This window comes from Eublepharis macularius, chromosome 5 (genome assembly GCF_028583425.1).
Source record: "Eublepharis macularius isolate TG4126 chromosome 5, MPM_Emac_v1.0, whole genome shotgun sequence".
NCBI lineage: Eukaryota > Metazoa > Chordata > Lepidosauria > Squamata > Eublepharidae > Eublepharis > Eublepharis macularius.
This window is the reverse complement of record NC_072794.1, coordinates 79,982,086-80,006,636: the sequence shown is the minus strand read 5'-3', so window position 1 is coordinate 80,006,636 and position 24,551 is coordinate 79,982,086. Positions and strand designations below refer to the sequence as shown.

The window sequence follows — 24,551 nt, the reverse complement described above, 5'->3', positions numbered from 1 at the left end:
ATCTCGTCCAATAGGAGTATTTTCCCAAAAGCCAAGATGAATGGGTTAGATCCACAGACATCCAAGCTTCTAAGCTGATAAGAACTTCCACAAGAAATATCCAGGGAAACCGGGTGGAGATTGATTTTTGGGGAGGCAGGATGTCAGGATGCTGGCAGCATCTGTCATACCCATATCTGAGGGTTGAGGCTGGAAGCTGTGATGTTATGGTTATCTATTTCAGCTGTGTGTATTCACACTCCCAGGCTGTGAATTCTTCCTGGAATTCTCTCTCTTAGCCTATGCTTGCTCCTAGCCACTGGGAAAGGAGCCCACATAACCTTGAACCTTGTGTCCTCCCCTGTGCAGATAGTTCCCAGCAGAATGACCCAGCTTCTAGGAGGGGGGAGGGTAATGCTAGCCTGTGAATGATGCTTGGTTGTGCCTGGCAATGGTTCTTGATGCTTGGTTGTGCCTGACAATGACCCTCGTTAAATCTTGATTCTAGCAACTTTTCAATAAAGCTTCATTTAATCAGTTGGAGTCTTTTGGAAAGCTACTTGGCAAATCCTTACAGTACCCAAGTGAAGGATGACAGCAGCAGAAGGCAACTGAATGGGCAGCAACCTGGTTCACGTGCCTGGATCCTCCATAATGCAGATCTCCCTTAATAATTCTTTATTATTTCCAATGTTCACCGTAATCTGTATAACATGAGCCTTTACGGCAGCTGGGGACTCAGAGCCCCCTTCCAGTGTGGGCAGAATAGATAATAGCCAATCAAGGATCATAGATGGCTGAAGAAGGCAGATGGGAGGGGGAAATAAGAGATAAAAATCTGTTACACTGCCATCTTAATTCAGATAGGATTTGAGCTTTCAGTGATGGATACTGTCTCGGACTATCTTGCATACAAGCAGGCTTAAAACAGTGACTGTCTGGAGATAGTGTTTGTGTCTCCAGAGTGTTGGATGGGAGAGCACCTGTCTCAGGAGACCTTAGATGTCTCAGAGTCTGACTTGTGTGATAAAGCATTGTTCTGGAAGACTCCGATCAGACTTGATTCAGATATAGGTGTGCACTTAACAACAACAACAACAACAACAACATTCGATTTATATACCACCCTTCAGGACAACTTAATGCCCACTCAGAGCGGTTTACAAAGTATGTCATTATTATCCCCACAACAAAACACCCAGTGAGGTGGGTGGGGCTGAGAGAGCTCCAGAGAACTGTGACTAGCCCAAGGTCACCAAGCTGGCTTCAAGTGGAGGAGTGAGGAATCAAACCTGGCTCTCCAGATTAGAGTCTCGCACTCTTAACCACTACACCAAACTGGCTCACAACAACAACATCAGTGTACACATATACTGCCTTTCTGGACAGATTAATGCCACTCTCAGAGCAGTGAACAGTATTATTATTATCCCCTCAATACAGCTGGGGAGCTGAGGCTGAGAGGAGGGGCTTACCCAAGGCCACCTACAGAGTTTATGGCAGTAGTGGAAGTCAAACTAGCAGATTGCTAATTTGCCACCCAGCCACTTAACCACTGTGCTCCAGTAGCCCTAAGCATCTAGTTAGCTTTCCTATATTAAATTATTTAACTCCTGTCAAGAGGTACACCATAAATACCATTTTAAGTTCATTACAGAGTATAGTACACAAGTAATACTATCACAGAAACTCTGCTTCTATTCTAAGCCTTTATTAATAAACCATGATATGACTTAAGCCCCACCCACTCCCCTACTGTGAGGCAAATTTTCTCTCCAAAATGGGCAAGTTTGCTTGCTGTGGCTGGACAGCCTCTGGTAGCATACCTCAGAGTATAATCTTAAGTTTCTTTTTTCCATACTTAAAACATATTTTTGGCTTATATCCCAACGCAAATATTTAGTAGAGGAGAAGCACAAGTCCATGTCTTCTTTAAATGAAATGGCACTAGAGGTCGAATAAAGTTCAAAAGGAAACAGCAGGTTTATTAACCAGGCAGGGTTGGTAAATAGGTAGGCAGGGAAAGAAAAGCTGAGGTTCGTCTTTGGTCTTCAGTGCAGTCCCACATTGGGACCGTGCATACGCAGGTCTGCAAACCGGAAAAGATTCTTTTGCTCTAAAAGATCAGACGAGGGCGCTCGACCCCTACTACTCATGTGCAGGAATTTCCTGCACATCAGTTGTTTTTTTGCCACTGTTAGGAGAGGTTAAAGGAAATGTTTACAATATGAAATAAAGATGCCTCTCATCATGAAATGGTTGTTGTTTGTTGCATTTGGGTGAAATCCATAACTTTTCAGGAGGCAGACTTTGCCAGAGGTTCATGCCTAAGTCAGAATAAGGGACCTTTTTGGTTCAAGCAGTGTTATAAGAGAAGGCTGTCCCTGGCTCATATATGCCAGCAGCAAAGATATCTGCCATGCTGAAGCCGCCTGCCCACTTGAACTGTGAACTCTGGTTCCGAGGGCCAGATCAGCGAGTTATCTGCCTCATTGGAGCCACCAGCCCATCCTGAACTGTCAATTCCAGTTCTGAGGGTCAGATCCAGCAGCAAAATCTGCCACGATGAAACTGCCAGCCAATTTGAAACATCACTCCAGTTCTGATGTTTGCATCCAATAGCAAAGCTATCTGATATGTTGAACCATCTGACCCGGTTCCGAGGGCCACATTTTGAATCTAAATAGGAGGCCCTGACCACCAGTTCTGACTAATCACTGTCAGTTCTGACTAAGCCCTGTTGGATGCTCGTCAGATGATGAGTGATTCCCCCTCCACCTTCCCTCTCTCTGGCAGGGATCTGACTCATCTGGAATGCTCTGCCTGCTTAAAGCCTGACTTGACCCTTTGCTGTATAGGTAGAAGACACTAGTCTACCTAGATTTTTTCCCTCACTTCACATCTCATTGCAGGAGAGTTGAGGGGGATCATGCACCACTTGAGCATCTTAATGCGCCTAGCTCACTGTGGAACTGACTGGTTCCTACAGTTCTCTCAGGGACCTCTGTTCTGTTCTAGGCCTCCAGACTTCCCTTGTGGCATGTCTAGCTATGGGGCTGGGCTAGCTCTGTTTCTGAGTGCAAAGATACCTTCTATGACTTTCTTGGCCAAATCCAGCAACAGTCCCCCTATAGTTCTAGCTATATCCCCAACAGCCTGCTAGCATTAGTGAATGCTTGAGGAAGGGACTGTAGCTGTATCAGGGGTCAGTTTCTGAGGGAAGCTGGCTAAAGATTTGTAGTCTGTGACAGGAGCTCACACATATAGTGAGAAACCCAGGAGTCTACAACTGAAACAGTATAATTTAATGACCCCAGAAAAAACTGTGTTACTTGTAAATAGTTTTAAATATATTTATTGGTAGTGGCACAGAGTGGTAGACTGCAGTCTAAGCTGTGCTCATGACCTGGCAGAAGCCAGGTTCAGGTAGCCAGGTCAAGGTTGACTCAGTCTTCCATCCTTCAGAGGTCGGTAAAATGAGAACCCAGGTTCCTGGGGGTAAAATGTGGATGACTGGGGAAGGCAATGGCAAACGGCCCCGTAAAAAGTCTGCTAAGAAATGCCAGCCCCTCTCCTCCATGGCATTTGGCAGGAGAAGGGGAAAGGTATGAAATGTCTAATGTGGGGAGAGATTGGCATCCCTGCAACCCAGAAGCAACAGTGTCGAGCTGGAGCTGATTCTCTAGCATTTGGCTGTCACTTCCACTGTAATTGCGCAAGGCTGCTGGTTGTATGCCCCCCTTCTGGCTTGCTTCCTCCCCCTAACCAGCTGGCAGAAGCAGGGATTCCAGGGAGATTGCCACCCATAAGCAGTCATCTGGAAGCCCTAGTTATCAACCACTCTGGTCTAACTACATTGTATGCTATTTCAGTTTAAACTGCAGATAACCCTCCCTCAGAGAAGCAAATAAGCCCTAAGAATAGGAATTGAGGGAATGTTATCAGTTAAAATTAATTCTGTGGAGAGCCATGGCAGAAATTGCTTCTCTTAACGAGAAAGTGCACAAATGTGGTAAGGCTGGGGGGACAGTGTGGTTCCTGTTCTGTAGTCAAGGCTTAATTTCACATCCTTTGGAGCCTGGAAAGTGAATTTCTGAAGGAGGGCAGTGAAGAAAAGAAAAAGCTCTGTCCTGGCCAGCTGCTCTCCAAGACAAGCTCGCTTTCCTGGAAGACAACAGGAGAAAATGGTAGCATTAATTGTGAACTCCTTTGTTTTGTTGCAGCAGAAACAGAAGCCCTAACAGAAAATGCACTGCTATCTGCTTTACAGTGACAGTACAATATTCTGCTACTTAATGTCTTTAATAGGAGAGGTAAATGCCCTTTCTGCCTGTAGAGCCCCTTAGGACATTCTAAACAAAAGTGGAGGTGGGTTGAAGTCTGTAAGTGAAAATTGCCTGGATGTCCATTATGCCATGTGTACACATTTTGCAAATTGCAGAACGAAAGCCAAAAACTTTTATAGTCATGGCTACTTCTGCTCTGTTAAATGTTTGAGGAATGCAGAAGTTCTTCAAGCAAAATTATTGGGAAAAAGGTAAAATTACAGCAGTTCTGTAATAAGTTACTAGGCATGCTTGAAGCAAGAGGTGGGATCCATAAAACTCTGCACAGTGCCAGATGGAATGCTTTCAAGTAGTTGATGATGAACTGTTACCTGCAGAGAATGGCAGAAATGCTTCCCTCTTCCTGAACTGACCATTTTCAAAGAAATGGCCAGGATTAAAGTCATTAGGAGTTTCCCACTCATCCTTATCGAAAAGCACTGATGTCAAGAAAGGGATTAAAACAGTTCCCTGAAAAAGAAGCAGTATAAAGAAGACAATGCATTAAAAAATTACAGCTTGCTTAGTGTAAAGTCTACATTGTAATTTAACTTGGCATACTGAATGAAGATGCATTTTGGCTGAATTCAGATTCTCTGTGTATTAAGACATCCATGAAATTGTATTTTACCAAAACGTATGTTACCGTTTCAAAACATTCTCAGAATATAGAAGTATAATGATTCAGGATTAGAGATGGGCACGATCCAAAAAATTTTAACGATCCAGCGGATTGTGGATCGGCGCCAATGACGATCCTGAATTAACGATCCGCACCAATCATCTCCTGTTCCTGAGCCGTGGATCGTGGAGGCAAAAGTGGAGGGGCGCCCCGCTGTTCCCAGCAATACAGGAACGGTGGGTGATGCCGGCGGCATCTGTGTTTGGCCGTCAGAGCTGCCTATCAGGGTTTGCAGGGATGAGATTGGAGTGCCCATGGCTACAGAACACCCCCTTCCCCTTCCCTCCCCTGGGTGTCTTCTCCCAACTTGTGACTGATTTGCTGCTCTGTGGTTGGAAGAAAGCCCTGCTTTTTTTTTTTGGTTTTTATTTAATTGCGCATTAATAGTTACAATATTATATATATATATATATATATATATTTGAATACATTGCCTTCAATATTTGAATTATTATTCCTCATACAGTTATCCATCTATGTTCCCATACCCTTATCCCTCCCTCCCTCCCTTAACTTCTCATCCTTCCTAGCCAGGGGCAGAGGCTTAGAAGCTTCCACCGAACATCCCGTTGTTGACCTTCCATAACCCATTTTAGATATAAATGCCACTTTTCCTTAATCTTTCCTGCCCTTAATTCCTATGGCTCATCCTGATTAATTATAGCTATAATGTCTGATCGAATATATTCAAATAAATAATTTTGCCAATTTAGTTCCGTCCACTTGGTTTTGTCTTTCCAACCAGATGCTATTACTGCTTTACCGGCTACCACCATTGCTTTAAATAACTCCTGTTCTTCTTTCCTAATACCTTGATGGCCTAGAGTACTACCTAACATCAGTTCAACGTCTATCTTCAGTCTTATTAGAAAAAACTTATAAAGCTGCTCTATTACCTTCTCCCAAAAGGCTTTAGCTTCTGTACACTCCCACCACATATGGGAGTACCATCCTTTCTCAGTTCTACAATGCCAGCATTTTGAACTCAGTCTTGGGAACATATTAGCCAATATAACCGGAGTTCTATACCACTTCGTATAAAATTTCATTTCCAACTCTCTAAATTTATGCACTTTTATCTTCTGTATACCTTTAACAAGTCTATCAATCATTCTTTCCTCTAAACTAATTTCTACACTCCACTTCCCTTGAAGGAGGGTTCTTGTCCGATCATTATCAGATGTCATCCTCCTATATATCTTACCTATTAATCCCCTTTTTGTGTTTATCATCACCTTCTATAACTCCTCCATTGGTTCCCCCAACACCAAGGTCTTATTTTTACTTGTCTTTTTAAGTCTATTATGTAAACCTATTAGCTTCAACCAATATTGCCTACCTATTTCTTCATGTAATATTTGTAATGGCTTAAGTGACTGCCCACATAGTATATCTTGTAGTCTAGTATACCCTTTCTGTTTAAGTAATCTCCACCATTTCTCATCTTCCTCCTCCTCATCCAGCGCCTCTATTGGTGCTTGTCTAGATACTCCCTTTAACCATTTCGGTTGCCATTTCCTCCAAATCATTAATTCTGTTTTCCTCGGTCCCGGGTCTAACATACTATATTTAAACTTTCTTCCTGGAAATACTCCAAATCTTCCAACCAATTTATTTGCCTCATTCTCGATTCTAACCCATTTTTGTTCACTTCTCTCCCCTATTTCCATTAATGCTTTTATTTGAAATGCTTCATGATAATTCCCCAGTTCTGGGACACCCCAACCCATATCTGAGCTGTGAGCATATATAAAATATCTAGAAACCCTACTTTTTTTACTGCCGAAAACCCATTCCTTTATTCTTGCATTCCAGCTGTTAATTTTTTGTCTATTAATTTCTAATGGTATCGTTTGGAACAAATATAGTAGCTTTGGAGTCCAAAACATTTTCACGATGTTAATCCTAGCTGTTATATTTAATGTCCTTTTACCCCATCTCCTCATTTCTTTCATATTGTATTCCACGTCCGATTATAATTCCTCTCTACCATCTTATTAACATTTTTAACTTTATCTATCCCTAGATATCTGAATTTCTTAACCCCTAAACCTATTCCTGTCCATTTATGTATCTCTTCCCTTTCCTCCATTCTTACATTGATGTACATTATCTCTGATTTTGCCATATTAACTTTTAATCCTGAGTTTAACTCAAAGTCTTCTAATATAATTTTTGTCTCTTTAACTCCTTCTTTCGGATTAGATATAACTATGATCAGATCATCTGCGAATAGATTTAATTTAATTTCTTCCTTGCCTATTTGACATCCCTCTATCCTCCCAGAATTCCTAATACGCTGAGCTAATTGTTCTATAGCCATTATAAAGGTCAAGGAAAGCTGGGCTTCCATTCAGGTTTCCAGGGCGACAGAAGGAGGGCAAACAGAGCTCAGGCATTCCCCTGGCTCCATTGCCAGGGGAATAGATTGCTGGCACCTGAGTGTCTGGATCCCCGATCCGAGCCCGATTGCCCTGATCCAGGCCTGTCCTGATCGCCGGATCATTGGCCTTGGCCGATCACGATCCGCCGGGTCATGATCGCGCGATTGCCATTATCGTGGGTTTTTTCCGATCGTAATGTGGATCGTGCCCATCTCTATTCAGGATTATGTATTAATTGTTATTTATACCTCACATTCTCCCAATAAAAATGTTCAAGCTGAGGAGGTTTGGAAAAATATAAGTTTTTGAAATGGCCAGTACTGAATATCAAAGCCATTGGGATGTTTCAGACCTGGTTATCTGTTGAAATTGTGGCCCAGGTTCAGTTCTACACTTGTCAGGGAAATGGAAGGAACAAAAAAGTCAGACTCCCACAATACACCAGTGTTCAACAGATCAGACCTAGCCATCTCCAGATGATGATATGCCACAACCAAGTGCATGCCAATAAATGCTTACATAAATTCTATGTCCAGATGGCCCATGCAAGCAACACTCTGCAAGGAAAGGTGACAGTCTCCCAGCAATATTATTATATTAACCAGTGGGGCCTAGGAGAAAAAGATTCCACAACTCCAGATTCCACAACTCCACAACATACAGAATCACATTGTTTTGGCAGCCCCTAGTGTGGACTGGATCCCGACATCCTCATGATCTCTCTTGTTGCAAAGACACACCCAACCTAAGAAACAGGCCTATATTTTATCTATCACACTCCAACTGTAGCTGTGAATGTAGTCAGGGTTGGAAAAATGATGGACAGAGCAAAGGGGTGGGGTTGCTATGAACAATAAATAGCACTTTTCATCAATGGCAATTGAAAAGATATGGTACAACTGAATGCTCAAATCTTTAATGTGGAGTTTTGCTTATTTTTAGGAAAGAGGAAATAACATTTATTTATTTACTTTTGGCAAATGAAATCCAGCCAGCGTGGTGTCACGACTTGTCATCCGTGGTGCATTCAAAGGGAAAATGTTGCTCTTTCTTTGAGTCTCATGAATAACTGCATTGGTATAGGGCATGTGGTCCCTGTCATTCATTGCTGGATGGCGAGACTGGCCAATCACAGAGTCTATTTCAGCTTGTACTTTTGCTATACACAAAACAACATTTACAATCAATACAAGAAAACAAATTCCTGAACTGTCAGGCAGTTGCATTTTCTACAGGTAAAATTAGTACCAAGAGTGAGGAATGCTCAATTTTTAAACAATATGTTCCTGGGGTTGCATTAGATTTCCCCCAAACTGAAAATATACCCTAAATTTGCTATTTCTGGTTGGTTCAGGGATACCTGAAATATCGGAAGTATACCTGAACATTTCTGGGATTCTGATATTCTCCTCCTTCCCAGTTTTTAGTTAGTTAAAAAGATTTGAGGCCCTCTGCATTGTTTTGTGTTATATCTCTTGTGTTTCCTGGGCTACAGGAGGGAGAGGGGGAAGAGAGTCAGCTCACCTCCGAATGGAATCTCATGGAGGGATCAGAAGAGCTGTCCCTAGCCAATAAAGGAATCACAGAGCCCCATGCAGCCTGAAGAAGGGTTATTTAATTTGGAATTTGCCAAGCCAGAGCAGACAATTTCTCAGTGTGTTTCTGTCTCCTGGCTGTTTGTGTTGCTTCTGCTGTTGATGACCTGGGGAACAAGCCTCTCTTGCTGGTCTACTGAACTGGTTTGAATTTACTGGTTCATTTGCTACCTTTTGCTTTATTTTTATTTATTTTTATTTTATTTATTTATTCATTCATGTTCTGTTTATTTCTGACTGTGGTTGGGCATTAGAAGAGAACACACGTGTTTCTTGAAGTAGGGAGCTTGGGGTAGCCATTTTGTTTTTCTAATCATACTAATGAAGCAATATAACACAGTATAGGACACCAGTTATGTAACAGAAGACAGAAACAGAACAATTATAATTCTACCTTGAACTTCTGGATAAATGGCCATGTACAGTAAAGCCCAACGCAAAGTTGTGGAAGTTGTCTCTGTCCCAGCAAAAAACAGATCTAATGTGGAACACAACAGATTTGCTTCATGGAAACTTGAAGTGGTATCCTCCTTTCAAAAAAAAGAAAAAGAAAGAAGAAAACACATTAAGCCACTAAGCTGATATAAAAACCTCATACTGAAATCATAATGGGATCCCAAGACTTAAACAAAATTTCTATTCCTGAACAGAGCTCAGGATCCAGAAAGACCATGGCAACAGTCATGAGAATGATTGTAGATTGCATTAAAGACAAAAACAATTCAATTGATTATCAGTTATTTCTAATGAATATTGCAAAGCCCACTGAAGGTATACTCAGATGTAGAGCTTAGGGGTAGCTCATGTGATGTCTTTATGGAGTGACCTTTATTGGCTTCAGCATCATTAGCATATAACAGGAAGGATCAATAACCGTTGATACACAGTCGTATACACAGCTACATCTTTTTCTGAGAAATAGGAAATCATTATATTTTGATTTGTCCAGTACCTTGACCATTTCATTTAGGTAAGCATCAATGAAATCTCTTGTTTGAGATGGGCTCCAGGCTTCTTTGTGTTTTTCAATGATGTCTTTTACAAAGGATTTCATTTCCCCCCACTTTTTAAAAAAAGCCTGATGGGGTCCTGGCAAGTATGTCATTATGGTTGGAAAGGTATTGTATACCTGAAGAAACAAACAAACAAAATATAGAATCAGAGACTCAGAAGGGATCTACAGAGATCTAGTCTAACCCCTTGCATCGTTCAGGAAATTCACAACTATCTCCCCTCTCCACATCCCCAGTGATCCCTGCTCCATGCCCAGAAGATAACAAAACACCATCAGTATCCCTAGCCAAACTGGCTATAGGCCTGGAAAGAATATAGAACTTCTTGTAGACCGTTCAATATACACAGTTGCACACACAAATATCTTGGGAAAGGATGTAGCAGAAAGAAAGGACAGTTTGGAGCCTATTGGAAAAGAAAGTAGGATATCATGCTGGGATATATGGCAGTGTTCATGCATGGCACTCACTAACAGCAAGCTGCTCAAAAAGGCATCCCCATGGCAGTTTCTTCAACTCCTCAGCAGTTCTGTGTGAATGGAATTAGTGTGCAGAACGTGCATTACATTTGGCATAAATTACACCTCCGTAGCAAGAATCACTTATACACATGCAGACGCTAACAAACAAACGTGGTGTACAGAACCACTGATTCCCATCACAAGCATATTTATTTTAATTTTTTTTAAATTATGTTATTTGTACCTTTCTCTACAATGGGGATCTAAAATGGCTTACATCATTTTCCTCTCCTTTGTTTTATCCTCATAACTAGCCTGTGAAGTGGGCTAGGCTGAGAATGTGTGCCTGGCCCAAGGTTTCCCAGCAAGCTTCCATAGCAGAGTGGGGATTTAAACCTGGGTCTCCCAGGTCCTAGTCTGACACTGTATCTACTACACCATGTAAAATGGGACATTCAGCTGCAGTGAAGTTCATGGAGAGTTCGCATATTATATGTCAGGAAAATGAAGTAGAGCCATATAGTTTTTGGACATGACATAAAAAACACTAAATCAAAAGGAAAGGGATTGGGGGGTCATTAGTAGAGATGGGCACGATCTGCATTACGATAAAAAAAAACCCACGATAATGGCATTCGCACAATCGGGACCTGGTGGATTGTTGTCTTCCACGGCAAACGATCCAGCGGTCGGGAGGGGGCTGGACTGGGGCTGGACAGGGCGATCGTGATAGGATCAGGAAGCTAGACATTCAGGTGCCAACAATCTATTCCCCTGGCAACGGAGGCAGGGGAATGCCTGAGCTCTGTTTGAAACTTGATAATATTTCCCCTAGTAAGGAAAAGCAAACAGTTGTGAGTGAAAAGGTGGCTTCCTGAGAAAAATATAAGCAAAGTGATTGGGAGAGGAAGGGGTTAAGAGAGAGAGAAAACTTTGAGTGCGGCTATCAGCAGAAGCTGTTTTGCGCTCCTCCTGAGTTCATTCAGTGCGTTGAAAGAGTTAACACTGAGAAGAGATCTCTTCTCAGTGTTAAAGCTTTCAACGCACTGAATGAAAACAAAACCCCCTTGCTTTGAGAGCAGCTATCAACTGAAGCTGTTTTGCGCTCTTCTCCTGAGTCCATTCAGTGCATTGAAAGAGTTAACACTGAAAAGAGATATCTCTCTCCTCCTGGCTTCTCAGCCCAGTGCCTGCTTTTTGCAAGAAGTTGATATGTGATTTGATGTTTCATTTGTGTTTTTCCTATTTAAAAAACCATAGGATCCGTGAGGATCCGTGTGGATCCTGGTTTTACTTTCTTCCTGTTTAAAATATGCTTTTGGAAGACTCGCTGCTTGCTTTTAAAATCAGGTGGGGAGGAATGGATTCTATCCCTGCTTTTTTTAAAAAAAGCTGTCTGAAACTTGTTGATGGGGCATCTCTCTCTCTATTTGGAGAGGCAGGGACGGGTTAAAAACTCCCCCCCCTCTTCTCTAAGTGCGTGCGTGTGTGTGTGTGAGAGAGAAAACCTCCCCTCCCTGAGGGGAGGTGGCTCGTCGCTGGGTTAAAAACTTTCCCCCCCTCTGCTCTAAGAGTGTGTGTGTGTGTGTGTGTGTGTGTGTGTGTGTGAGAGAGAGAGAGAGAGAGAGAGAGAGAGAGAGAGAGAGAGAGAGAGAGAGAGAACGTCCCCTCCCTGAGGGGAGGCGGCTCGTCGCCGGGTTAAAAACTCCCCCCCGCTCTAAGTGTGTGTGTGTGTGTGTGTGTGTGTGTGTGTGTGTGTGTGTGTGTGTGTGAAAATGTCCTCTCCCTGAGGGGAAGTGGCTCGTTGCTGGGTTAAATTTTTTTCCCCCATCTGCTCTAAGTGTATGTGTGTGGGGGGCACCTCTCCGATCCCAGATTGGAAACGGGACTTGATTGCAGTGAATCGGTGATCTGGGGTCATCACCAGCGCAGATCCACGAACAGCTTGATCAGTATTTTTTTTTTTGGATCGTGCCCATGTCTAGTCATTAGGATACCTGAATGGAAAATCATGGAAAATACAAAATTGCTGGAAGAACAAGTAACAAGGTGAGGTGACGAAGCGAGGTAGTGTTGATTTGGATGTCTTTCTCAGACAGAATGGGTTCTGTCCTAACATTCCACAAGATCTCAAAGAAGACTAACCTGACCCCAAACGCTCGCCTGAAGGTAGAGTGCCTCATCAACTAAATGTAGTAACTCCTGGAATTTGCTGTCATGGTAATCATAGCGATCCCCAAAAGTGATTGAACAGATGATATTCGAAACAGCATTATTAATCTGAAAATGAGGGTCAAATGGCTGACCTCAAGGGGAGATAAAAGATAGTTATAACTTTCTTACAAGAAAAAAAAGTATAGGAAAATGGTAAGAAGTAACCTTTCACACGAATAAATCATTTAGTGACTGTTTGAAAGTCAGTTATTTAAAACAGAGTGCCACAGGAGTCTGGGATGTTATTGTCATATATAAATGTCTGGAACCTGCCCTAGTGGCCCTGGACTCACCCTCGCTCAGCTGATGCCTCTCGGATGCCCCCTTGCCAGGCAACAGGGTGTATTCCAAATTAGAGCCCCAGCTCACTTGGCTCATAGAGCACTATAGTAACCAACAGTCTGAAAGTGCCTATGGTGATGGCAACATCCCTGGGGTGGCCATAGACCTGATGGCAGGCATGGGCCTTATCCCAAAGATAGCCCTTGTCAGGGCTTGTCACTGCCGCCACTGGGCAGGGCCCCAGCTGGGCCAGCCCTGACATCAGAGGGGCACCAAGGATACTGCAGGACCCTGCTCTGTGGAAGGAGGGGCGGTATACATCACCCAGACTCCCCTCTCAGTCCACTCGCTGGCCTGCTCAACCTGGCCTGCTTACCCTCTGCGTCCTCATCTCCTCCAAGCCTCCACTCTCGCTCTGCTCTCACTCCACACCATCACTCCTTACTCACACCCACCACCTCAGAGCTCTTCCTAGCCACCTTATATAGGGCTTCCTTGCCCCGCCCCGCCCCGCCCCGCCCCGCCCCGCCCCACCCTCCTTCTAGGCTTGTTCCCTCTCCTGACTTGGCCCAGATGTGCCTTCCCTCAGGTGTTTCCCTCCTACCACTAATCCCTTCTTGGCTTCCTTGCCTTGCTGGCAGGGTGGGGTTGAATGAGAGCCATCCCCAGCTGAGGCCTCCTTGGCCTTGCTCATGAGGAGCTGCCCCAGCCGGCTTCTGTGCTGCTGAGCCTGCCTGGCCTTGCTCGCGAGGAGCTGCCCCAGCCAGCTTCTGTGCTGCTGAGCATGCCTGGCCTTGCTCATGAGGAGCTGCCCTGGCCAGCTTCTGGGCTGCCTGCTCATTGATGCCGGGCGGGGCTACCCATCTCCTCCCCCAGAATGCCTGTGGCAGCTCCACCTGGAGGGGCTTGGCTCCTAGCACCTCGTGAGCCAGGCTGCTGTCCTCTAGCCAGGGTGTGGCTCTGGGCTGTAGTGGCTTCTTCTCCTCCTTGGCAGGTAGGTAAGGGCTCTGTTTGGGCTGTTGCTGGGTCCCTATTCCCCCTGCCTTGGCCCTTTCTCTCTAGCCTGCTTAGCCCCCTCTCTTCCCCCTGGGGGGTGGGACTAGCTGGCTTCTCCCTGCTCCCTCCAGCCTTCTGAGGCTTTGGCCTTTCGCCCCTTCCCCCTGGAGTAGGCAGGTTCTGGCTCTGTTTGCCAGACAGAGCGGTTGAACTGCTGTCTCCCGGCTGCCCCCTGCTGCTGCCTGTCAGCAAGTCCGGGGGCTGGGCTGCTGACCCCAGACAGCCCTCCTCTATGAGGAGTCAGTGGGTGGAGTTCTAGGCCTAGGTGGTCCCAGTGCTCCCTCTGTAAAATAAGGCACAGACAGGAGGAGGAAAGTAGCTGTGTGTCTTTGAGGTTTAAGAAGCAGCAGCTTATGAAGAGAACAGCAGAGGCCTCAGTGAGTGGATCAACACAACACTTCTGCCAGATCCTCCTCATACTGAGGCACCATTCTCTCAGTGGAGGCTAGACCGTGGAGGCCTCAGCTCATCAGTCTCTCACAATAAGACATTCACTTGTGCCAGTATTTTTAACATAGTTATATTTTCAAATTGGCCTCTGTTTTCATTCTAATTTTCTTAAGATTTACTGAACAGCAGGAGAGACTGTAGCAGAATTTGGGGTTCATCAAAGATTGAGACCAGACAGGATCTTAGGAAGGAATGGAAGTTTATTTGCCGGCAGGACCCAGCGCGACTGAAGTCACAAAGAACTGAGTCCCAGCATAAGGGAGCAACCTTCTTGATATAGTTTCGTTAAGCATAGCATACAGTTACATCACATAATGTGGTTACCCACTAACTATTGGTTACAATTTGCTGTAACTGCATTCTCACCACATACAGTTTACCATGTATAGCTATTCTGTTGCCATTTCCTCTTTTCACTTTGCTTAGCTTCTTGTTTCCTCTTTGCAAGCATAGCAATTTGTTCTGTTGACTTTAGCTAAGAATAACTGACAATGTCTGGTAAATTTCCACAGTCTTGGGCGTTGCCCAGCTTCATTTGAACAGAGTTAGATTTACACAAAGAACAGGCTGCTGAAAGAGACATGCTGGAAAAGATTAGATATTGATCATACTATTGGCATTATTAGCATTATTATCATTTAGCAATTTCCCCGGCTACAAGACGAGTACACATATAGAGTCCCACATGAACTTCAGTGTCAACAGAAGCTCTTTAAACGCCCCATTCATCTCACTATTTTTGTTTTATTGTATGATTGACCCTTTGTTACATCCCAGAGAGCCTCGTTTTGCATATAGATTTCCCTTCCAACATCCATATATTTTTCAATGTCAAGAGAAGTTCTACATACTACAATGGGAAGTCACCTGGGAAATTTTCTGCTTCCTTTCTTTGTTAATGGAGTAGCATCAATTTAGGTGGTTAAGAGTGGCAGGAGTCTAATCTGGAGAACCGAGTTTGATTCCCCACAACTCTACTTGAAGCCAACTGGGTGACCTTGGGTCAGTCAGAGCTCTTCCAGAGCTCTCTCAGCCCCACCCACCTCACACTGTTCTGAGTGGGTGTTAAGGTGTAAACTGTTCTGAGTGGGGGTTAAGGTGCCCTGAAGGGCAGTATATAAATCAGATGTTGTTGTTGTTGGTAGAGTTGCTTATGTACAGTTGGGAACTAGGGAACTTTGAGTTACGGCAAATAATTTTTGAGCTTGTAAGTACAAAATAGGAGTGAATATATCACATCCGCAACTGGTAATTGACTCTAGATCTTATCTTACCTTTCTCATCTTCAATTGCATCAGTAAGGTATCTGGTCTCCTCCTGTATCCGTTCTTCTAAACTTCTCTTCCCCAAACCAAAGTTCCTGAGAGTTGATAAGGCAAATCGTCTTTGTTGTTTCCAGGTATTTCCATTAGTGTTGAGCAATCCTGAGTGGAAAAGATTAAGAGTACATGCTTTTAAAATTATTTATAAATAAAAAAGAAGAAAGAAAAGGAAAAAAGTTGGGGTCTTCTTTATAAGGTTATGTTTGCTAAGATCAGACATAGTAAGATGGCAGCACATTTCAAGGTGGTTAAGGAATTGTTAGTGGATTTATCTGACTACTCTTAATGCATATTTTCTTTTGATTTAGCTTAGTTGTATTCACTTCCTGGATCATAGAGAGCCACATTAACATTTACCATCAACCAAAAGACCCATGTGACTACTACATGCCCTGAGTACCACCCCACCAAATGCTCATGTAAAATAACTAATAAAAATATAAATATGACCTTTAAAATTGTCAGAGTACCTCTGAGCATGTAACCCCCCCTCCCTGCTGCCACCAATGTTATATGTTATATCTTAGACAGTCCTTTTATATCTGAATTGACAGGATGGACTTTCTCAGACTTATCATTCTCCGTCCTCAGCATGAGAAACAGCATTTGCAACGATAATGGTGGAAAGATTAAGAAGATGTATCTCAGATGTAATTTACTAAGACCAAATAGGATTTGTCCCAAAGATATTCATGAAAGATAACGTTAGATATGTCCTCAATGCAATTGAATATTCAAGAAGGAAGGGGGGTGGGACTGCATTTATTGTCATGGGCTGGTCCAGTAGCATGGTCAGAGTCTATTCCAGAGTCCAAAAAGCTTTTATACCACCCTTACTCCAAAAAGCTTAGGGCAATAGAAATGGTTCTGCCTACCTCCATGTGTAGACTGAGGGGCAAAAACAGCTAGAGTTGCCAGGTCCTTATAGGCTACCAGCATGGGAAAGGCGGTACTCAATGGAGCTTTGGGCCCATGCAGTCCCAGCTTTATTGTGATGCTATCACTTCTGGAAGTTATGTCGTCACGCTGGCTGTGAGAGTGCTGCTGATTTGCATCTGCCGATTAGCAAGATTGTTACCAAATACTTTAGAAATGTATATATTATGTTACAATATATGGAATATGTTCTATACTACCAAATCCAGATGCTGCTCTGAACAGGAGGATTTGGGTCCAGTGGCACCTTAAAGACCAGCAAGATTTTCAGACAAGTGTCTGAAGGATGCTCAGACTCTCAAAGGCTTATGTCCTAAACATCTTGTTGGACCCTAAGGTGCCCCTGGATTCAAATCATGCTGTTCTACTACAAACCAACATGGCTCTCTACCTAACACTATGCGCTGAAGGCAGCAGAAAGATTGGTTATCAACAAGGTTCGAGGGCTAAGCAAAGGCAGAGTCAAGGCACAGTCCAAAGGTCACAAAAGCAAGGCCTGGTTCAATGGAGTGGCCACAGCAATAGCAAGATTCTGACACATTGCTTCCACACCAGGAGGTGGTCTTCTGTGGCTGGGTTTTATAGTGAGGTTGGACTTGCAACCAGTTGCTTAGGAGCTATCCTGTGGTCACTCCTCATCACTCTTCACAAGCAGCTGGCGCCTGGCCAGGAGGCATGCGCTTTGCTGCCTTTCCTGCAGCCCCACATGTTGTCTTTGCCTGCGGCGCTCTCTGGGTACAGCTGGGGGTTTGGACATCCCTGACTGTGCTTCACCAGTGGTGTTGGGGCTAGAGGGTGTTGGTGCTTCTTGCTCAGCTGCTGGCTGTGGATGCTGATCAGCCAGCAGCTGTTCTTGCTGATCCCTGGACTCTGCTGAGTCAGGGCTGGCTACATGAGGCTCTTCTCCTCCTGAGGAGGCAGGGCTGGCTACACAAGTGGAGGTGGGCATGATCCAAAAAAAATTACCGATCAAGCTGATTGTGGATCGGTGCCGGCGATGATCCTGAACTAACGATCCACACCGATCATCTCCCGTTTCCAATCCGGGGATCTGGGATCAGGGATCAGGGAGGCCAAAGCGGAGGGTGCCCTGCTGTTCCCAGCTATGTGGGAAGGTGGGTGGTGGTGGCGGCCGCCGGGCCTGGCGGGCACGGGGAGGTGGCGATGAGCCACCTCCGCTCAGGGGGCGGGGGGTCTGGCCGCTTGATGGCGGCACCCCCCATGTGCCCACCCGCCAGGCCAAAAAGGAGCGTGCTGGTATTCTCGGCACAGGCTGGAAGGTGTGTGGTGGCAGCGGCCGCCAGGCCTGGCGGGCACAGGGAGACGGCGACCAGCTGCCTCCCTTCAGGGGGCAGAAGGTCTGTGTTTGGCCATCAGAGCTGCCTATCAGGGTTTGCAGGAATGAGATTGGAGTGCCCATGGCTACAGAACACCCCCTTCCCCCTCCCTCCCCTGGCTGTCTTCTCCCAACTGGCGAGTGCTTTGCTGCTCCATGGTTGGAAGGAAGCCCTGCTGATCAAGGCAAACTGGGCTTCCATTCGGGTTTCCAGGGCGACAGAAGGAGGGCAAACAGAGCTCAGGCATTCCCCTGGCTCTGTTGCCAGGGGAATAGATTGCTGGCGCCTGTGTGTCTGGCTTGCCGATCCGAGCCCAATCGCCCCGATCAAGCCCCGATCAAGCACTCCTCCCCCGAATGCTGGATCGGTTGCCGTGGATGGCACCGATCCGCCGGGTCCCGATTGCGCGATCGCCATTATCGTGGGTTTTTTTTTTATCATAATGCCGATCGTGCCCATCTCTATACACAAGGCCCCTCTCCTCCTGAGGAGTCCTCACTATCACTGAGCCCCATGACATTTATGTTTCTGGATGCTGAAAAATCATTTGATAATGTGTCTTGGAAATTTCTTATGAAAGCACTGCAAAGAATGAACTGTGGGACTGAGTTTTTGAATTTGATGGAAAGTATTTATACTAACCAGTGAGCCACAATCCCAGGTTATGGTTCTTTTATGGAGAAAATTGAAATAACAAAAGGAACACAACAGGGGTGCCCAATATCACCATTACTGTTTATTATTGCTTTGTAAATTCTGGCAGTGAGAATCAGGCAAGGCAGTAGAATCGATGGGATAAGGGAGGGGAAAGAGATATATAAAATGAAAAGCAATGCAGATGTTGTGGTTATATCAGTGACAAATCCAAATAATTATCTGTTCTATGTAATGAAACAAATATTAAAATTTTGACAGCACTCTGGATATAAATTGAATAAAAAGAAAACAAAGATAAACTGTGCTATTACTACAAAGCCTGTAAAATACTTAGGAATAAATGTATTGGCATGAAATGAGAACCTATATAAGGATAATCATAAAAAATGTGGACAAGCATTACTGAAGACTTGCAAAGATGGGAAAATTGAATTTTCATGGCTAGGAAGAATTTCTCCTGTTAAAATGAATATACTAACAAAATTGAACTTTTTGTTTCAAATGGTGCCAATTCACCTAGATCAAAAGATTTTAATTAAGTGGCAGAAGGTAATAAATGATTTTATATGGAAAGGGAAGAAACCAAGAATAAGATTTAAAGTATTACAGGATGAAAAAACCCCCCGCTGTGGATTGGCAGTAAAAAAAAAGTTAAAGATAGTCCCCTCTGCAAGCACCGTGTCGTTACTGACCCATGGGGGACGTTGCATCACAATGTTTTCTTGACAGACTTTTTATGGGGTGGTTTGCCATTGCCTTCCCCAGTCCTCTACACTTTACCCCAAGGAAACTGGGTACTCATTTTACCAACCTCAGAAGGATGGAAGGTGGAGTCAACCTTGAGCTGGCTATTTGAACCCAGCTTCCGCTAGGATCAAACTCAGGTTGTGAGCAGAGCTTGGACTGCAGTACTGCAGCTTAGCACTCTGAGCCATGGTGCTCCGAATATTAACTTGTACCACCAGGCAGCAGCATTCGTTTGGATAACCGAGAGTTCCAACTGACAGTGTTAGAAAAGTCAATGTACTGATGCAACATTTTATCGCATGTGGTGGACATGCAAGGAAGCACGAAGATATTGGATAAAAATACATGAAGAGATGCAGAAGATTCTCAAGCTCAGGTTTGAGCTGAACCCGAAGAATGTGCTATTAAATATTTTACCAAATAATGTTACAAAAGAACAGGGAGACCTTTTCTGGTATATGGCTGCCAGAGTTTTTGAACTCAAGAGTGTGAGCCCAGGGGGGTTGAACCTTTCTATTGATTACTCCTGCTTTCTTGGATAAGAGAATTTTAACACTTCCAGCTTTGTTTTATTGTGACATCTGGTCATCGAACCTGTAGTGTATTTATTACTTTGCAGAATAACATTTGTCCATAGTAGTACATCCCCTTTAAGAATCATACATTTTGTAACCTAAGGGAGGCACTATAAATGATGGAGTGGGTCGTTGAGTAACTGTATCTGTCGATTACTTGGTGCTCAGACCTGTTTGGGGTGTGTGAGGAGAGATGGCAAAAGATAGTGAGTATTTAATTTAATACGTGCTTTGAGTTGCGTGTTACATATAGAAATAGGGTTTATTAGTTTATTTTTGTTTAACAGCCCATAAATACTAGCCCTGGAAGAAGAAGATCCGAAACGGGAATTGGAAATGAAAGCTGAAGCCCGTCGGCTAGTTATGTCTTTCTGATTCCATCTACAGACATATGGACTGTTTTTCCTCTGTTTGCACTCTCCACCTCCAGTTGAGCCTATCACTGTATATGTTTGAATTTATGTAATTATCCTTGGCGACAGACCTCCTTATCACATTATTGTATTGTATTTATGAACTTTGTAAACTGTCTACACACTATTGCACTTTTGCACTTTTGTATAAATTATTATATATATATTTTTCATTGCTGGTGTTGTTCTCCGGTTTGTGTTTTGCGTTTGTCTGTTTCCGGGGGTTTCCCTTTTGGTTTTCAGAGTACTATATGCAGCAAAATGGAAAACAGATTCATGCCCTGACATGCCTGAGTGGACAGACAAGATGTATGAATATGCATCAATGGCTAAATTAACTTCCTATATGCACAATAGACCAATATTGGAATTCTGGAAAAAATGGAAAGATTTCTTCGATTATTTAGGTTAAAACTAACATAAATTAAGGTTAGAGATAAAATACAGAAGAGATGACTGATTAAAAATCATTGATATTAAAGTTTGGGTATATGCAATTAAGGAGAGGGGAAGAGAGCTTTTATATAATCTAGTTGTGCTGTTACATACGTTGAATATATTTTTCTGAGTAATACATTTCTAAATACATATTTAGCATGAAATGCAAACATATAAAGATATTTACCAAGATATTTAATTTTTTTAAAATTTAAATTTTGAAGTACCATTCATTTTATGGAAGATGATATTTTGAGCTCCAAAATTAAGTCCTCTGGCAGGAGTAGCAACAAGTCTCCTCAATGATTCAAATTCCCATATTTAGAGGGTAGTTGAAATAATGGCACAATCAACTGACTAACATTCATTTTTTAAAAAGTTCACTGGCATCTTAAAAATTAAACACAGTATTTATTTCAACATTATTTAAGGTGTCACTTGATTATATTTTTATTTTTCTATAACAGACTGACATAGGGATGCCAGGTCCCCCTACCTTCCCAGTGGGAGGGCAGGTGACCCAGTGCTTACCCTTTTGGCATCCTCTGGTGCTCCTCCCAACACTCACACTCCACTTGCGTGCTCCTGCACCTACATGATGACATCACTTCTGGGAACTGATATCATTGCGCAGGTGTGGGAGTGCATGCGTGCTTCTCAGTGGGCCAATTTGAGCCACAAAATCGCCCACTGAGAAGTGCAGGAGCACTCTCAGGGGTGGCACAATGATGTCACTCCTGAAGGGGACATCACTCCTGAAGGTGACATCGTTACATCACCCTGGGAGCACACCCTGGGCAGCATTCCCTCACTTTTCCTTCCCCGCCAGCCAGGAGAGTACAGGTGGGGGGCGAAGGTGGGAGTAGGGATCCCCTGCCCCCAGCAGGGGAATGGCATCTCTATACTGACATGGCTGCTACTTTGCAATTAACATTCAGTTACAGACAAATACAAGTTGGTTACATTTGATCACTAATTATTCAGTTCTTAAAAACAGGGATTCAGATGCAGGTCCTGGAGCAGTCATACAGTTACAAAGGATAAGACAGGCATGAGGGTTGCTAACATGTAACTAGACCCTAGACGGTTGGATGAGAATACAGAGGCTGCAGAGGTGGGTATGGGTTGGCTGGAGAGGACAAGGCCTTTACTTTCCATGGTGTGAGGCCCACTGTTCATAACTTACCTGTCCCTAAAGCAGCTAGTTTCAAGGTGGGAACCTGTAAACCACAAACCATACAGGGCAGAGGTCTTGCTTACTATCTATGCAGGTTAACTTGTGCCAGAAACATATTGCTTGAAACCAGCCACATACTTCAAGAAGAGTCTTGAAATGGTCTAAGTGTTTCCACATTACATTTATCATTAATTTGAGAAATTTAAGTAATATGATAAATGATGCTCACCATTTGCACCAACAACCTTATCCGTAATTGGAAATATTGGACGATCTACAAAATTTTCTCCTTGATGAATAAGAACTTCCTTCACCAGAGGCAATCCATTTACAATCACAACCCACGTGTTTCCACCCTGCATGCTGAAGATTCTGCCATATTTTTCTGCGAGCTGAATGGGGATGGAAGAAGAATATTCAAGAGCCAGAAATGTCTTATTAATGTTTCTGCCTACTGCTGCTATCTCTGAATGGAGGAAACTTTGGTCTGAAATTCATATTCTAAAAAAAGACTGACACCAAAGTCTAAGAATGCGCTAATTCCAATTTCCTAATCAAGTTACTAGTAATTGTTTTAGGACAGACAAAATAAATTATTTTTTTCATACAGTGCCTTATTACCTAATTCCCAGATTTGGGCACAGTGAATGGTCATTCATCTATCTGAAGGGTCTTCAACATTTTTGAACCTGAGGGCACATTTGAAATTCTGATACAGTGTGGTGGGCACAGCAACAAAATGGCTGCTGCAGGAGACGAAGCCAGTGAAAAAATGGTTCCAAAAACTTACCTTCAGTCACACAGTGAAGTTCCTTGTGCTGTGGAAGCACCTCCTGCCAAAGCACCTTCTGCTGAAGCAATCAAATCTCCAATGGCTAATTAGAAGCCCTGCTAGGCAAAACCTCTACCTGGCCCATCCACTTTCTAAAAACACTTGGTGGGCACTAAGAAAGGTGGCAGAGGGTACAATTGTGCCCATGGACACTGCATTGGGGACCCTGATATATCTTTTGTTCAACAAGTATAAATGGAATGCCCAGAGACCATAAAAACAAACAAAGAAAAAAAGTCCTATGGCTCCTTGAAGATTGACTCATTGTTGTTGCTCAGGCTTTCATGAGTTTGAGTCCAACTGGTGAGATGCAGTCAAATACACAGCACAACCCTGCGCTTCCACATCACACTGGATATAATGTCATTGGGGCTCGACACAGAGGCATTCTGGAGCACACAGGAGAGTGCTTCAGTATGTGTGTGTGTGTGGGGGGGGTGTCTTTCTTTGTTCCCACATGTTTCCACCCACTGATCAGGTGAGAGGTGACAAGGGGTGGAGGATGGGAGCAGGGAATCCCCCACGCCCACCATGGGAATGGGAACCCATTCATCCTTACCTTTTGTATAGCAATATGAGGCTTCTCAAAAAGCACATTGAGCATATTGCCCAAGAAAGGAACGGGCAGCGGCCCGGGAGGAAAATCCTTTGGACGTCTCCTTTTCCTGTAATCAGCAATGATCAGAAATATAAATAGGAACAAAAGAAACTCTGGCTGAGATACAGCCTCCTGGATGGCAGAGAGCACCTGAAACAGCATCTTGGAAACCTTTCGAAGGCAGAAGACAGTGTTGCTTGTGAAGGAAATCCAACCCAGATCCAGGAAGAACAGCCTCACGTGCTCTTTGCTGACGTTGCTGATAATTTAATCTTTAAAAAAAGTTCTGTTGTGAAAGAGCAGGGCAAAGCTTGCAGATCAGCACAGCACTCCCACCCTCAGAGGCTTAATGAAGACTGCACAATGTGATTTAGTGAAGCTATAACCAGGAAAGAGGATTTTCTTTTAATAAGAAGAGAAAGGGGCTGAGCAAAAGAATAACTTTCTGAATTGGACCATCTCTGAAGGTTTCCAGATCCAGTTGGGCTGGGAGCAGTAGTTTGTGGTCTGCTTGCAGAGTGTTTGCTTTTCTTTATCTTTTACTCTACTGATTTGATTATTTGACAGATGTGTTTAATGTGTTTGTATTGTTACCCAAAGAACAAGTCTCCTTGTGAGTGGGGGGAATGAGCAACAAGGAGAAGTTTGCAAGAGGGGGGTAACTGGGATCTTTTGCGCCAATGTACATGAGGATCCCTTCCTCTAGAGAACCTTTCAATAAGCAGTCAGATATTCAATAAATACTACAGAACAATTGCACACAAAACACACAGCACACCCACAGAGCTAACTAGAAAAAAATAGGGAGGAAAGTTGGAGAGAGTTGCAGAGTTGGCTTTATAGTTACCAGGTCCAGAAGATTGAGGGTGTCTGAGGGAGAGCAGCTTCAGTGACCAGTACTTCATGGCAAGAGGGAGAAGGGCTCAGACATGCCATCTGAGGGCATGTGGAAGGTCCAGAACACACACACTGAGCACATGGCAGGACAGTCAGATATACTATGGAACATGCTCTGAGGCAGGACTGAGAGTCTATGCCCTAAAACAATGCCTTAATGGTTCTTCCCAGTGTGGGACAA

The 24,551-nt window shown here is 43.8% G+C and overlaps 1 protein-coding gene across 1 annotated transcript; it reads right to left on the bottom strand.

The window, feature by feature from the left end:
* Positions 1-1,674: 1,674 nt before the first annotated feature.
* Positions 1,675-23,788, bottom strand: LOC129329793 (cytochrome P450 2J2). Its single transcript, XM_054979431.1, has 9 exons — positions 23,435-23,788; positions 22,273-22,435; positions 15,716-15,865; positions 12,585-12,745; positions 9,918-10,094; positions 9,360-9,495; positions 8,342-8,529; positions 4,637-4,775; positions 1,675-4,143 (listed from the first exon to the last, which is right to left on the bottom strand). The coding sequence occupies exons 1-9, from the start codon at positions 23,633-23,635 to the stop codon at positions 3,968-3,970; spliced, it is 1,491 nt and encodes a 496-aa protein (XP_054835406.1). The 5' UTR covers positions 23,636-23,788; the 3' UTR covers positions 1,675-3,967.
* Between the last annotated feature and the right edge of the window lie 763 nt (positions 23,789-24,551).